The sequence below is a fragment of the Gracilinanus agilis genome, chromosome 3, assembly GCF_016433145.1.
Source record: "Gracilinanus agilis isolate LMUSP501 chromosome 3, AgileGrace, whole genome shotgun sequence".
Lineage (NCBI taxonomy): Eukaryota > Metazoa > Chordata > Mammalia > Didelphimorphia > Didelphidae > Gracilinanus > Gracilinanus agilis.
Genome location: NC_058132.1, coordinates 505,247,682 through 505,263,845, shown reverse-complemented (window position 1 = coordinate 505,263,845; position 16,164 = coordinate 505,247,682). Strand labels below are relative to the sequence as shown.

Sequence of the window (16,164 nt, the reverse complement as noted above, 5' to 3'; positions counted from 1 at the left end):
TTGGGTTTTTTCAGAAATTAACATTCATACAGTTGAGATGATGCTTTAACTATTATCATATGAAGGTTGAAATCAAGTGAAGAATGTCCCTTTTAGTAGAATATCTGTATTTCATCATTTATTTGAAAAAAACTCTCTTGATATCCTTATAGAAGCAGACTTTATTTTATATGTTTAGCACATGATAACAATTTCCAAAAAATTATTTCAGGTTATACTTTAAATATGGAAAAAAACAAATCGACATAAATTAGAAACAAAAGTCATGAGTCATAACTTTACAAGTAGCAATGATAGCTCAATTATATAATGATTTAAAGTTAACAGATTTATATATATAGCTTCTTTTTGAGGTAGGTTCTGTGGCATAATATCCTCATTTAAAGATGAGGCAATAAGCTCAGAGAAGTTAAATGACTTGCCAAAGGTTACACATTTATTAAATGGCAGAGTCAGGATAGAACCTATGCCTCCTGCCTCCCAGTGTGGTATTCTTTCTCTTACATGGAGCCAGGATACTCCTTTTTTAAAAAACACACACACACACACACACACACACACACACACACACATTAATAAGACTTTGAGGCTAGAGTAAATGAATTGGATATAAAATAAACTGAATAATGTAATGCATGAATAAGAGGACCCTGTTTAAGGGGCAAAAGCAGGAAGTTTAAATAAGTGTAAGTGGAGTATTGATTAATAGTGTATGTTTGCTTGAATTCTTTTATAGCTTAGAAAAAGTACATTGCAAATTTGCTATGAATTGGTCTTCGTGGGCAGATCATAATTTCTTACTCATTATAGACGACCTAGTCTGAAAGGATAAAGTTCTAAATAAAAATGTTTAATTTAAGATATTTCATACCTAAAGCAACCATATCTGTGTCTTATTGATAATAGCTTTAAGTGTCTTCTATATGCCAAATACTGTGCTAGGTCTTGGAGACACAAATACAAAAATATTATCCCTATCCCCAAGAACCTTATGTTTATTTAGAAGGGGCACAGGGTACTTGGATAAACATAGGTTACAAACAAAATAAATACAGAGCAGTGGAGGACATTAAGCAACTAAAGTAATCAGGAAGACTTCTTGAAGGAGGTAGCATCTGAATTGAATCTCACTGGGAACCAGTGATTTCATAAGGAAATCATATTATTTCATAAGGAAATCTCCATATTTCATAAGGAAATCTTCATAAGAAGAGAGTATTTCAGATATGATAAGCCCACAGAGAAACTGTGAGAGATTGGTGGGGGGGTGGGGAGACAGAAGAGAGGAATTGGAATGTTGCATATGTAGAATAGCAATGGGCTGCATTTGGAACATAAATATATAGGGGAGAATAGTGGCCTGTAAAGATTGGCTGGAGCCAAAATGTGAAAGACTTTGTCAACCAGAGGAGTTTGTGTTTTATTTTAAGGTTGTAAGGAAACTACTTGAGCAGGACAGTAGTATAATCAAACCAGCACATAAAGAATATCAGTTTGGCAGCCATGAAGAGGAGGTATTAGGGGTGAGATTGAATGAAGGGAACCTATTGCAGGAGTTATAATAAGGACCAGACTTAGGGTAGAGGTTTTCATACTAGTGGACGGATAGTGAATAGCAAAGAATGAGAATATTCTTATCCTTTACAGTCTCCAAGCTAAATCCTACAGTTATGCTTTTTAAGATAACTAGGAAATCAATCCTATCCTAGCAGATTCACCATAAAATGTTTCCCAAATCCACGTTTCCCTTGCTAGTTTTATATCAAAGAAAAAAAGCATGGAATTCCAGGCTATTGCCATATTTATCAGCACTCTTATTTTTGTGGATACCAGCTTAGTTTACCTCACAGTCTATTAACATTTTTCAATTAAATCTGTAAGACAGAGGTTCTTAACTTTTTTTGTGCCTTGGACCCTTTCAATAATCTTGTGAAACCCTTGAACCCTTTCTCAGAAAAGCATTTTTGAATAATTGAGGAAAATGCTAAATTTCAGTAAAAGGTTAGTGAAAATAAAGATGCAGTTTCTTTCCTATCCAAATTCTTGATCCCCTTGAAATCTCTACATAGACACTCTAAGTTAAGGAGCCCTACTATGAGGGATTATACTATAATCCTATATATAATAGTCTTTATAGATCTACTAGGCCACCTACCCTATTAACACTCTCTAGAACTTTGTCTCATAGGACCCTCTTGACATTGTTTTACCGTGCATAGATGAAGTTTTATGTACATATTTACATAAATGCATGTGTACTTAAAATATATCTACACAAGATACAAGCCTCAGAAGCAGAAAGTTCTTAGAATGTCCTCTCATTAGTAATATCTATGTGTTTATAAATCATTTTATTCTTCCCTTTTAAAGTTGCACTGCTGCCACCAAGTGTGAAGACACATTCCCCAAATGGGAAACAGGGCCCATCAAATTAGTAGAACTGATCTGGGCCCAAGGCATCAGCATTCCAACCATCTATTGCTCTTCTGGTTCACAGGTCAAATATTTTTATCTTTCTCTGGCCCTCTATCCTGCCAAACCGTAGACCCATACCCTAAATCTTCTGCCACCTCTTATATACATCCAGTTCTAGCACCTACTCTTCTTTCTTTATACCATAGCTAGGGTATTTTGAACTTTAAGCAATTGGATATAAATAGAATTGAATAAATTTTGAAATTATAGAAAGAATATGAGAAAATCAAAGTACTTAGTAATTAATCTTAACCAGTACAGAACTGGTTATCTTTCTTAACTAAGTCTACCTACTTTCCTAGAGAATTGTCATGTGGCCTGACCCAGTACCTTATCTCAGCATTCCTTATCAAAGGCACCTCCTAGATCCCTAGTGCTCTCTACTACATACTTCAGCAATTTCATCAGATACCTATTTATTAATGTGCAGGTTACTGCTTTGCTTCAAAGTTTAAACAAGATTTCATCCTTGCCCTCATGGAGCTTACCTCATGGGTGAGATGGCACATACAAACCTTTGTTCTATTTTGCATTATAATTATATAAGAAAAATGTAAGACAAGTGTTGTGTGACATGTGGCACTTGGGTAGACTAGTGAAGTCCTCATGGAGGAGATCACATTTGAGCTAACCTTCAAAGGATGTGTAATATTTCAAAGGCAGAGATATTAGGATTTTGTAGGGGAACTAGAGGGCCTTCTGGACCAGAACCTATTAGTTTAGTGAGCTGTAAGTACCCCCAGGCTAGAATGACTTCTTCTAGAACATACAGAGTTTGCCCCATCTAGCTTTCAATTCCATGGAGTTCCTAATCAAGGATTGATCTTCCTCCTCCCCACCCCTTGCCTTTTTCCACATAAAGCCAATCAGAAAGCTGCCTCAGAATTGTACAAGTTATTCTATGCCCACAAGTCTGTGTTAAGTGGTGATAAAAATTGTATTTGTTTTTAACCACAAAAAAAACCCATAAAACCCCTATAGATTAAATAGAGCTTATCACTAGTTATATCTCAGAAATTCATGAACATCCCTTTTCTTTGAATTCTTCATTTAGAACAGGTTATAAAACTATAGAATATAGTGAGCCAATGTGGATGAATGGATAATGAGCTGAATTTAGAGTCAGGTTCCTGGGTTCAAGTCCCATCTCTGACACACACTGTGTCACCCTGTGTAAATCCTTTAACCTCTCAGTGCTCCCAGGAAAATCTCTAAGCCTGTAAGTTATAGAAGAGGTAACAATATGCATTGAGAGAGGAGATTTCCTCCATTGGGGCTTTTCTATATCCATGACTTCACACATCCAAAGTAAGGACTACACTACTGAAACTGGAGCATCCTGGTCATCTTGATCCTATTTGAATTCCATAGGGCTTTTTCTAAAAGATTGTTAATATATGCTGCCTAATTACTAACTTTTAACTTGTGATAAGGTCTAAAAAAACATAACAAAGGAAAAAATTATTATCCCAAAGTAATAAGTTAATGTATTGGTAGCATCAACAACAAAGGGCAGTTTAGTGAGTTTGTGATGAGATTTAAAAAGTGGTGTCTCTAGCACTAGCTGTCTAGTTTAAATCTGGCTGGGTTGAGTGTCATTCTTTAATGGAATAGAAAGAGTCAGAGTACCTTAGTTTGAATCCTGCCTCTGCTGCTTATTTTATGTGATCTCAAGTAAATCACTTCACCTTTCTGGGCTGGTACTTTTAGATCACTGTATTGTACATTTTTTAACAATCATCTGTAAAAATGATTATTTTCTGGGAAAACTTTAGTCTTCCACATATCCTCACTAAAGAAACAAGAGAGTCTTAAGGTCAAGATTTGTCTTTGAAAAACTTCCGAGTGTTTGAAAAATCCCTGTAATTAATCTTTGTCAAAATAAAAATTTTGAAGATGTAGAGGATTTTAATGGGACTACTAGACTTAAGAAAAATTAAAACTCAGGATTTTAAAAAAAATTTCAGATGATTAACATTTACATTAATTTCAAATTATCTGCAAATAAGTAGCTTTATACACATTATTAACCAATAACGTTGTTTCAAAAATAAGGTAATGCATATAGAACCAATTTGTTATATTAATAATCATAAGGAAACAAACTTTTTATGTATTTTCTTTCACAGTATCACCTCATTTTTCTAGCCTCATAGGGCAATGAAGTACTCTGAATACATGATTTTTTACCATATTCCTATAAGTACTGAATCTTTCTCATTTTAATCATTTATCATGAAAATATTTATAAAATGTTATCTATTTTCATAAAATAGTACACTAAATATGATTTGATTTTCCTTGATTGATTTGAGGTTTTTATTTATAATTATCCTTTTCAAGGCTGGTAGTGTTTGGTTTTCATTGGCTAAGTCAGCTAGGCATCACTAATTGCTCTTGGTAGGAATTATTTTTATATGTTCCATTCTTGGCCTCTCACCCTCAACCCCCACCCCCAGTTAGACCTCAGGTTGCCACAGTAAACCAAAAAGTTGGCTTTTTTTGGCCTGAGGAGAGTGCATGGGCATTATGATGGCTTTTTTTTTGTTTTATTGGTGCCTTTTATTTTTATACCACAGTCATTCCCGTGAAGTTTCTCTACACCTCAAATCAAATCTTCTCTTTTAATAAAGCAAAACTGGTAGATCCTGTGAAGTATCTACCACATTTCACATCCAAAGACCCCACTTCTCTTTTGATAAGAAATGGCTGGGTTTTGTTATCCAGGATTAATATTGGCATGATAGCTCTTTTTCTTAATTCTTAGTCATATTCATCTCTTCTTTTCCAGTTTGTAGCTATCTTCAGCATGTTTGAGTTTTGCCAGAAATTGACCAGATACATGAGGCATTTCTTCTCTATGTAACTTTAAGGGGAGAAAACCAAATTTGCTTATATATCATCAAATGAAAAAAAAATAAACTTTAGATATAATATTTAGATTTTTGAAGATCAGTTTAAATTACTGTCATATCATTCCATGAGTATTGCCCATCAGAATACAAGAAACTTTTAATGTGTCTGATGTTGCTTTTTTAAAAGTATAAAATGCAAAGTGCAAGTTTAGACTTTTAAAACATGAGTTTTCACTGAAATTGGGTAGATTGAAACCATCTAAATCATAAACTTTAAACAAAATTTTCAGTTTAGTTATTACAATTTTTCATTCTGCTTCTCTAATGTTTAAAATAATGCAAACTTTCTTGCTGTGCATGAGAAAATACTTGTGTGCCCCAGAAACTCTTTTTAGCATTGTATGGAGATTTCGATTAGAGAAGATAGTTTTTCTGGGCTCAGAAATTATCTATGACCAACTATTTATGAGAATATTATTTTACTAGATTTGAGTGATAGTGAGATTATTAAAAAGAAATCCTTAGCTAGCAAGGCCATTTACAATTTAGCATTTCTAATTCACATGAAGATATTAATTGTTTAACTGAAGAAAATATAGGATAATATTTAAGATATTTTTATTATAGAAATGTACAAGTGTTAAATATATATTAAAATATTTTGGTGTGTAGCTATCCCAGAAAGTAAATAATATTAGCCAAATTTCTAATACTACAAAATTAAAGTAAACTATTCTGAAGTAACATCTTCTCATATGATTATGAGATTTAAAGCTAGAAGAGTCCTTAGAAATCATTTAGTCCAGTTTCCTTAATTTTACAAATGCATTTCCAAAGTCACATAGGTAGCAGATGGCAGTGCTAGAATTGAAACGGAGGTCTTCTGATTCCAATTCATCACTTGTCTTGTTAGGATATATGGTGATGGTTAGGGTGGTGGGGATTTTGATGGTAGTGGTCGCATTCAGTGATTAACATTTGAACTGGCTTCACACACAAATAAATAGCATAAGAGTTAGTGTGTATGTGTGTATATTTGCAGACCCAGTAACTAACTATGTGTCTGTTATTGAAGGGCCAGCCTAGCTGTGTATGCAAAGGCTTATCACCGGAAGGTTGGCTACCAGGTGGTGATTTTTTTTGGCCATAGCAATCCATGAAATGGACAAAAACACAAAGTGACCCTTAGTTCTGTGCAGTTTACCCTTTCACTTGCTTAGAGGCAGAAAGTAGGGCAGAGGGTATTAAAATTCACACAGTCTAAGAGCCATCTACAAACCTTAAATGTTGATACTCTTTAATGTGTGATCTTTGTTCAACAATGAAATGTCACACTACTGGAGGAACTGAACCAGATTCCTGATGGCATTTCCTACAAATGAAGCCAGAAGAATTAAAGAAGGCAGTTCAGAAGTTCTCTTCAAGGAAGCACCCAAATGACAAATACTTTGTACCTATATCTCAATATTTTATTAAAGAAGGTTGGAAGGCACTGGATGACAAGTACTTGAATGGCATAAAAAATGAAAACCATACATAGATATGTAATAATTATGAACATAGTCACTTCAGAACCAGCAGTGTTCATATGACTGGGGCCAAGGTTAAAATAAATAGCAATTTAATAGAAAAGGATTTAAGATAACGTTTTATATGATTATAGAAGCTGCAGGGTTTTTTATATATAAATCATCAACTCCAGAAAATGAGACTTGCCATTGAGGGGGAGGGATGGGGGGGGAATGGGACGTAATTTAGGTAGTAGACAATTAAAATTCTGGGGTTGAAAAGAGCCCAGAAATGACCTCGGTAAACAAAACTTTATTTCTTTAACAAGTGGAAAAATGTGGCTGCCACAACTAATGCCTATTTAGCTGTTACAAAATCATTTGCCTAATATTAAAGCAGAAGATGATGAAAGGCAAGAAATCATATCACTTCCTGAAACACACAAAAAAAAAATTGAGTGGAAAAGGTTTTGAAGAGCTTGGCATTTGATTTGGCTATACCAGGTCATTCCTAGAGCATATATAGATAAAATCAGAAATTTTAGCAAATAGAGTTAAAATTCAGCAGATAAGTTTTTAAAAATACTGATATATTCTCATCAGCCATAGTAGTAGAACCACTGCATTTGCATTATACTCTCAGTATATCCACTGAACAAGAAAGTAAGAGTGGCAAAGGAAAAAGGGGCTAGCCCTGACCCGGTATATAGAAGAGAAATCTTTGGTTGTGACACAAGTTAAGAAGTATTCTGGAGTTGATGTTAAGACTTAAAAAGACTCACAGTGCTTTCAGGGGGAGAAAATGTAAGAAAACATATTAAGCTGCCTTATGTTGGGAAATCTTTGTGAGATTAAGCTAGATACACAATGAGGTTATTCTTTATGAAAATAAACAGGTAGAATTACAGGCAAAATAGCCAAATATGTATTAACCTAAGATATTTGCTAGTGTCATTGAAGGACTTGTGAAGGACTCTGGTTGATAGCAAAATTCTCCAAATGTTCCTGGTCACATGCCATTATATGAATAGTAACAAGTCCTGGAACATAAATTCACCTTTGTGTGATTCAATTCAACAAATGCTTATTAAAGTACCTACTTTGTGCAAGTTTCTGCTACCCACCACAGTAGAGAAAAGAAATCGGCTTGTACTCATGGACAAAACTGATGAAAAATTAATGTTGTCCTTACTGTGATACACTGCCAACACGATAGCCTGTTAAATTAGTACATCTTGACCAAGCAATACAAACGGACAATTAGGTGAGATTAAAATTGTGTCAGAGGAAATTGGACTGGATTAGACTTGAGAAACTATAGTGTTTCCAAATCCCATATTGCTAAATGCCACAAAAAGCTTTTTTTTTTTTTTTTTAACTTAAAAACTGGTGTTCTCCCAGATTCTATATGACCGTGACTTAGGGAACACTATATTCATGGAAGAATCCAAATTACAATGAATACAGAGGGCAATGGAAATATATGGTGGGCAAAAAAGATCATTGGATTTAGAACTATGAAAGCCCTCCTACAAGATTGTCTAGCCCAACCCCCTCATCTTGAAGATGAGGAAACAGGTGTTAAGTGATTTGCCCAAGATCACATAGGTATTAAGGAGTAGAGCTGGAATTTAAATAGGGTCTTCTGACTCCAGATCCAGTGGTACAGTCCACTGCACCACACTGCCACTTCTAGACTTCAGCATGTTAATAATTTGCATGTGATAAGCAATATTAGACATACATACAGATGGACAGTTTGGTATTTAAGACCCTTGGGCCATTTAAAAGAATGAGAAAAAGGCCTCCAACATGTTGAGTAGGTCTTCTGTGGAAGATTTATGGAAAGACATGGATAAGAATCACAGAATGAGAAGGCATTGGAAGGGTTGCAATCTGCATTGGTGGAGGGAGTACCCACACTGATGAAATCATGGATCCATCACAGTAAGTACATATATATATATATAGATATATAAACAATGGACTTTAGCATATAAGCAGTTAAAGGATATTTTCATGAAACTGAATAAATTGCTGGTATGTTGAATATGTTACATAAAGATGAAAGTCTTAACCAAGAGAGGCAGAAATAAACTAGATTTTAAAAAGTTTCGTATGAAATATTAAGGAAAGTAGAAACAGAAAAAGAAGTCTGGAAAAGAAAAGAAAAATTAAGGAGCAGAAAATGGTAAAGGAAGCAAAGACTGGAGTATTGGACTCTAAGGCCCCTAAAATTCATAGCCAGTCATTCAACTAAAGTAAATTGAAGCCCCAGAATTAGGTGAATTGCATGTTATGATATGGGTTTGCATCTCGTATGATAGACTTAAGTATTTACACATACCAAAAGTTAGATTTTATGGCCTGATATTGGAAAATTTGGCCTGCCCTGTTCCATTAGAATATTAACAACCTTGTTTCTATTTTAGCAGCATTAATAAGTACTCAAGCTATGTACTAAGACATTGTACTGGATGCTTATAAAGACAAAAATGAAACAATCCCTGCCTTCAAGATGCTTACATTCTAATGGGTAAGGGAGATGGGAGTAAACATGCAGATAATACAAAAATTTGGAGAGAAGGGAAGACAACCAACATTGGGTATCAGGAAAGAATTTTCATAAGGTAGCCCAAGATGAGGGAGAGCATTCCAGGCATGGCAGACAGCCAGGGTAGAGGCAGGAAATGGAAAGTCATGTATAAAAATAGTTTGCCTGCAACAGAGTATATAAGGGGAATAATATCTAATCACCCTGAGGAAGAGGTAGGCTATTTAGAGAAATTGTAGGTATATTCATTTACTAACAGGTTTTTGACTTTCTGATGCATTCAGAGAATTGACAGTCTTTTTGCTGCTAATTCTGTTATAATTCTGTCATATTGACTGATCTTTAGATCTAACTTTGTTCTTTATTGTTTGTACAGGGACATGGGATTAGAACTATTTAGAAACCATGTTATTAGTGATAAGCTGGTTCAAAGTAAAACTATTGATGGAATTCTTCTGTTAATTGAACGAGAGAGAAATGGTGAAGCTGTGGACAGGAGCTTATTACGAAGTCTTTTGAGCATGCTCTCTGATCTTCAAGTAAGTATAATCTTATGGTCCTTTCCTTTTTGACAAATCTGACATAATTCATACCTTAGAATAAAAGAAGGCTTTTAAAATAACTATGTAAATTCAATAATGGATTCAGTTGATTTTTATTTCTTATTTAATGGAAAAAGGGGTATTGAGTATAGTGAATAAAGGGCCATTCTTGGAGTTGAGAAAACTTGACTTCAGCTTCAGCCTCTGGCACATACCATTTCTATGACCACTGGCAAGTCACTTAACATTTCAGTGGCTCATGCTCCTTAATTTAAGTTCTCCCACCCCCTTTTTTTAAATGGAAAAACACTTTTCATTTAAAATGTAATACAGGGAAAAAATTAAATAAAAAAAATGAGCAGAGTGGCTCAGTGGATTGAGAGCCAGGAGGCTCTGGGTTTAAATGTAGCCTCAGATGTGACCTTGGGCAAGTTAGTTAACTGCCATTGCCTAGCCTTCACCATTTTTCTGCCTTGGAACGAACACACAGTATTGATTCTAAAATGGAAGGTAAGGGTATAAAAAAGTAATACAGTCATTCTTTCTAGAATGCTTTTTTCTTTTTTTTTTTTTAAAGTATTTTAGTTTTGCTAATTTAAATGCATCCAACTACATATTGAAGAGATTATTGTGTTTTTTTTTAAATGTCAGCTTTTGGAGGCTAGGGTAGTGGCATTTTGTGGTCTTTCCTGTTTGATTCTAATTCTGCAACTAGATATCACAATATAGGATTTTCTTCCATCAAATAGCAGCTTTATGGAACAAGTTGTTTCAGAAGGATGCAATTAAAATTGTCTCATTAAGGTATTTGTAGTACTTTGATTATCAATTTTGTTTCTCCTTTTTTAGTAAACAAAACCAGCAACAGTGTAGAGAGTAGACCAGGCTTGTTTTTGGTATCTCAACCTCCCTTTTCACATTCTCTTTTTCACCTTTCATGGCACTTTCAATAGGTTCTTTCAAATTCTGGCTGTACTCTCCCTTATTAAAACTGTGTTATTTAATTCTGAATTTCATCACACCACATGCAAAAATGAGCATTTCCATATACACAGCAGAAAAAAAAGAGTATGGTCTTCATTTCATACTGCTTACTACTTTTAAGTACTATATAATAAATTCCCGCTTACTTTCAGAATTGTTTTGCTTGTCTGTGCTTCCTTCTGAAGTTCTATTCTCTTCTGTGTAATTTTTTTTTTAACCCTTGTACTTCGGTGTATTGTCTCATAGGTGGAAGATTGGTAAGGGTGGGCAATGGGGGTCAAGTGACTTGCCCAGGGTCACACAGCTGGGAAGTGGCTGAGGCCGGGTTTGAACCTAGGACCTCCTGTCTCTAGGCCTGACTCTCACTCCACTGAGCTACCCAGCTGTCCCACTTCTATGTATTTTTAAATGATTTCTGGTGTTCTTTGACATCACTATTTTGAACTTCCTCTTTCCCCTTAGTACTCACCCCTAATAAAAAAACAGAGATTACCAGGCCCACAGTCAAAGGACCTGGTTTTAAATATAGCCTCGAACATTTTCTAGCTATGTTACCATGGGTAAGCTCACTTATCCCCAGTTACTTAGACTTTGCCATTCGTGTCTTAGAATTGATAGTGAGAACAGAGGGTAAGAATTTTAATTTTAATTTTAAAAAAGGGGGGTGGTAGAATTTTGTAACAAATAAGCATAGGCAAATAAAACCAAGCCTGTAATGTAGTTCTAGAGATGTTTCTTGCTGCACCATCATTTCTCTGACAGGAATTATGTAACATTACCTCATTATGGCCCCTCCAAAAACATTCTTAGTCATTGCTTTTAGTTGATTCTTAAGGCTTTGAAAGTTTTTATTTTCTTTATAACATTGTTGTCCTTGTATAATTTGGTTTTCTGGTTCTCTGTATGACTTCCTACTTCCCTGGATTCTTGGAAATTATCTCTTTCATCTTTTCTTAACATCACAAATTGCATTTGGTTAGGCATCCGCAATTGATGGAGACATTCTCTTAGATTCCAGTTCTATTCTGTTAATCCTTCCTTACTGATCAGGAACTTAGTTTTTCTTGTGACTATTCCCTCCCCAGTATTAGGCTCTCTCTTAATCTCCATTCACTCCTTGTTTCTTTGTGAAATTTGATATATTTTACAACAAAATCTGTTTGTGTCTGCACATGAGTGCATGCATATGTATATTCAATTTGAATTTGTCCAACTTAAATAAGAGATTTACTTGGTGCCCCATTAGGAAAAATAATATATTCCACCTCTTTCTTCTTCCTTTCTTTTTGTCCTATCTTCTTCTTATGCTTTTATAGGTCTTAGAATAGAACCAGTCCATTTCCAGATGCTCTGATTTGCTTACTTAACTCCCTTTATAATCCTTGAGGATGTTATAGCTCTAAAAGGACAATTGTGTCTTCACCTGTTAAAAATTAACACTACATCATCGCAAAGCCCTTTCCCCTTGCTCAAATAAATTTACCTTTCTAGGTTTCTCTTGACTCTTGTATTTGCATTTCAAAGATCCTACTTAGCACTGGTCTTTTCTTTAGAACTGTTAGAAAGTTCTATTCGTGGTCCATTTTTTTCCCTTGTAGGATCATGCCCAACCTTGAAGGAATAAGTTAAATGGTTGGCCCATATCTTTTTTTTTGCCACTTAGAAAATTCCAAGATCTTACTTATGGTCCTAACTGTGGTCACTTGAAACTTAAACTACTTTCTACTAGATGTTAAAAGTATTTTTTTTTTCTTTGCTTTGACATGGAAACTCTGGATTTTGGCTCTAACATTGTTGGGGCTTCCTTTGGGAGTTTCTTTCAAAGAAGTGAAAAATGGATTTTTTTTCCCTGCACTTTCTCCCTCATTCTTGAAATATAGTGCCCAGGTGCTTTTTTGGTTTTTAACTCTTACTTTCTGTATTATTAACAACTCTTAAAACAGAATGTCAAGGGTTAAGCAAACAAGTTAACTGACTTGCCTAGGTTTACACAACTAAGAAGTATCTGAGACTAGGTTTGAACCCTGGCCTTCCTGACTCCAGGCCTAGCACTCTCCCCACTGTGCCACCTACCTGCCCCTGAAACTAATGATTTCCCCCCCCCTTTTTTTTAACCCTTTACCTTAACATCTTAGAATCAATACTGTATATTGGTTCTAAGGCAGCAGAGTGGTAACTAGGCAATGAGGGTTAAGTGACTAGCCCTTCACTCTTGCTGCCTAAGATTCTCCAGCCAGTCTCTGCTTGTACTGTGAGAGGCTTCTAGGTTGATTGCCTGTGTTGGTATGAGCTTTGCTGCAGGTCCCCTTTCCCATGCTCCAGCTTACTATTTCTGCATTCTGGATTAGAAGTCATCACTTCTCATTGGATATAGTGATCATTTAATTGGGTATTAAATTTAGCTTTTTACTGGAATAAAGGATGTGAAAGTAGATAGGTTCCTTCCTTTCTGGCAGTGTTCTAAGAATAGAATTGTCTTTTGTTATATAGATTAGCCATTTTAAAAGAATTAGTGTATGGTAATGTACATGAGACTTTGTAAACAGTTCTCGTAAGTATATTGAATTATTCTTGAGTGATTAAGTGGGACCTAGAAAGACATTACACAAGTAATTAAGCCACTAACTGAAATATGATTAATATCTATGAAGGACCATCAGTGCAAAACAAGAGTTCCTTGTAGAGTTAATGAATTGTGGGATAGGGACAGAAGTCTTATATTTGTAGTTTTAATTCTGTCTTTGTTTTTGTTGGAGGTTTTTTTAAAACCCTTACCTTCCATCTTAGAATCAATAATATGTATTGGTTCTAAGGCAGAAGAGCAGTAAGGACTAGGCAATGGGGGTTAAGTGACTTGCTCAGGGTCACACAGCTAGGAAGTGTCCACCGGCAGATTTGAACCCAGGACCTCCCATCTCTAGGCCTGGCTCTCAATCCACTGAGCCACCCAGCTATCCCTCTGTGTTGATTTTCTAAGAACAGATGTGACCCAAATCCCCTTCCTTCCACATTTTAACTCCAGGGAGGTGGCGGATTTCTCACTTAACACTCTGGAATAAATACAGTAGTCCCTCTTCCCCCACCCATTTTATCCATGGTTTCCATTCCCTGTGCTCTGGCTGGTTAGAGTAAGGTCTTCTGCTTTCACTCAGAGGTGGGTTTTTTAGGGGTTTGTTTTTGTACATGTGCGTGCATGCATGTGTACATGAGGAAGTGGGAGGGCTCAGAGGGTGAGAAGAGAGTACAGTACTAGATAAAGTTAAAGTGAGAACTATGTATAGGGTATGGTATTAGCTGTAGTTTCAGGTGTTCATTGTGGGCAGCTAGGTAGCATAGTGGATAGAGTGCCAGGCTGAAGGTTCAGATCTGGCCTCAGGTACTTCCTAGTTATTTGACCCTAGGCAAATCACTTAACCCCTATTCTCTAGATCTTGCTGCTCTTCTGTCTTAAAATTGATAGAAAGACAAAAGGTATGGGTAAGGGAGTAGATTATTCCTTCTGTAGCAGTGGAATATCCATCCATTAGAAAATAGTGTTGAAATTCAGCTAATAATTGTCTTCTTTGGACAAGTATTAAACTATAGGCTGGAGAATTCTTGAGGAAGAAAATTAACACTTCTATCTCTTTTCTAAAATACCACAAGTTTTTTGTTTGTTTAGCTTTATCTTAATCCAAACGCCTCATCAAGATCCCTAGCTCATGTCTATTATAGTCTCAGGTCTGCCTCTCTAAAGACTGATTTTAAGAATTTTATTTTCTAAATTTCAACCACCCAGGAACAAGTATCAAATTTTGTACTATTGTTGATGGTAGACATTGGTTCCACCAAAATACAACCTTATTTGAAACAATAATGTTTTTTAGATTTTATGTATATACACAGATATCTTTATATATATCCTTGTCATTCAGCCATTTGGAAGCCAAATATTTAGGTTTATACTTACCTCTCTATCAAGAGTCTGAGCTGGTCCATCATGCCACCAGAAGTCTTAAGTGGCAATCCATTTCAAGAGATATTTAAAAGAACTATTTCTAGACCTGGCATATTGGTACCTACTGCTGGGGGAGGCAAGAGTGCAATAGTAAATATAAGACCATACACATGGAAAAGTAGATGACTTCTTAGTCACTTTTAATTTTTAATTTACTCTTGTTTTTCTCTGAATCTCTTCTGTAACCTCAAACTTAAAACAGGAGCAAAGACCTTTAACTTTTTGTCACTAAATAATATTAATTTCTTAGGTCTATAAAGATTCATTTGAACAGAAATTTTTGGAAGAAACTAATTGTTTATATGCTGCAGAAGGCCAAAGACTAATGCAAGAAAGAGAGGTAAGAAAATAAAGTATAACCATAATGGTTTTTGTTTCATTTCAAAATTTATTCTTCTAATTTTAATATATATGCATTTGCCAACACACACTTCTGAAACCTTTTTTATAGCCATGATCTGACAAAAATAGGATTTGGGTCTTTAGCTAAAAACAAAACTATTGGGGACAGCTGTGTAGCTCAGTGGATTGAAAGCCAGGCCTAGAGATGGGAGGTCCTAGGTTCAAATCTAGCCTCAGGCACTTCCCAGCTGTATGACCCTGAGCAAGTCACTTAACCCCCATTGCCTAGCCTTTACCAGTATTGATTCCAAGATGGAAGGTAAGGGTTTTAAAAAACAAAACAAAAAAAACTCCCAAGAGGTTTATGATGTGCCATTGATATAAACTATATATTTCCCTATTAATTGAAAACTTTTCATGATCTTCCTCAAAACAGAAATTCAGTAAAATAACACTAAAAAGGAATAAATGCAAAAAAAAATGAAAAATGCTTGGGGGCTGCTAGATAACTCAATGGGTAGAGCACTGGGCCTAGAGTTAAGACTGAAGTTCAAATCCTACCTCAGATACTGTGTGACCCTAGGCAAGTCACTTAACCTAGTTTGCCTCAGTTTCCTCATTTATAAGATAAACTAGAGAAGGAAATGCCAAACCACTCCAGTATCTTTGCCAAGAAAACCCTAAGTGGGGTCACAGAGAGTCAAGCACAGCTGAAATGACTCATCAATAAAAATTTAAAATGCTAAATATTAAAAGGTGAAATAGAGGAAAGAGTCATAGAATCATAGATCTGGAGCTGGAATAGACCTCCAGGGCCGTATTGCCCAAAACCCTCATTTTTAGATGAGGCCTGTAGATGTGACTTGCCCAACATCATTCATAAATTAAATAGGAGAGATGGGATTTG

General features: G+C 35.4%; 1 protein-coding gene across 4 annotated transcripts in view; it reads left to right on the top strand.

Annotated features, from left to right (window-relative positions):
- The window catches only part of CUL4A (cullin 4A), a 72,138-nt gene that overhangs the window by 22,182 nt on the left and 33,792 nt on the right, over positions 1 to 16,164 (top strand). For 3 of the 4 annotated variants that reach the window (XM_044670512.1, XM_044670515.1, XM_044670513.1), the window contains 2 exons: positions 9,769 to 9,931; positions 15,166 to 15,255. In XM_044670512.1, the coding sequence (XP_044526447.1) occupies positions 9,769 to 9,931; positions 15,166 to 15,255 (253 nt within the window). Of the gene's footprint in view, positions 1 to 9,768; positions 9,932 to 15,165; positions 15,256 to 15,520; positions 15,524 to 16,164 lie in introns of all 4 variants that reach the window. The other variant, XM_044670514.1, reaches the window with a different exon arrangement.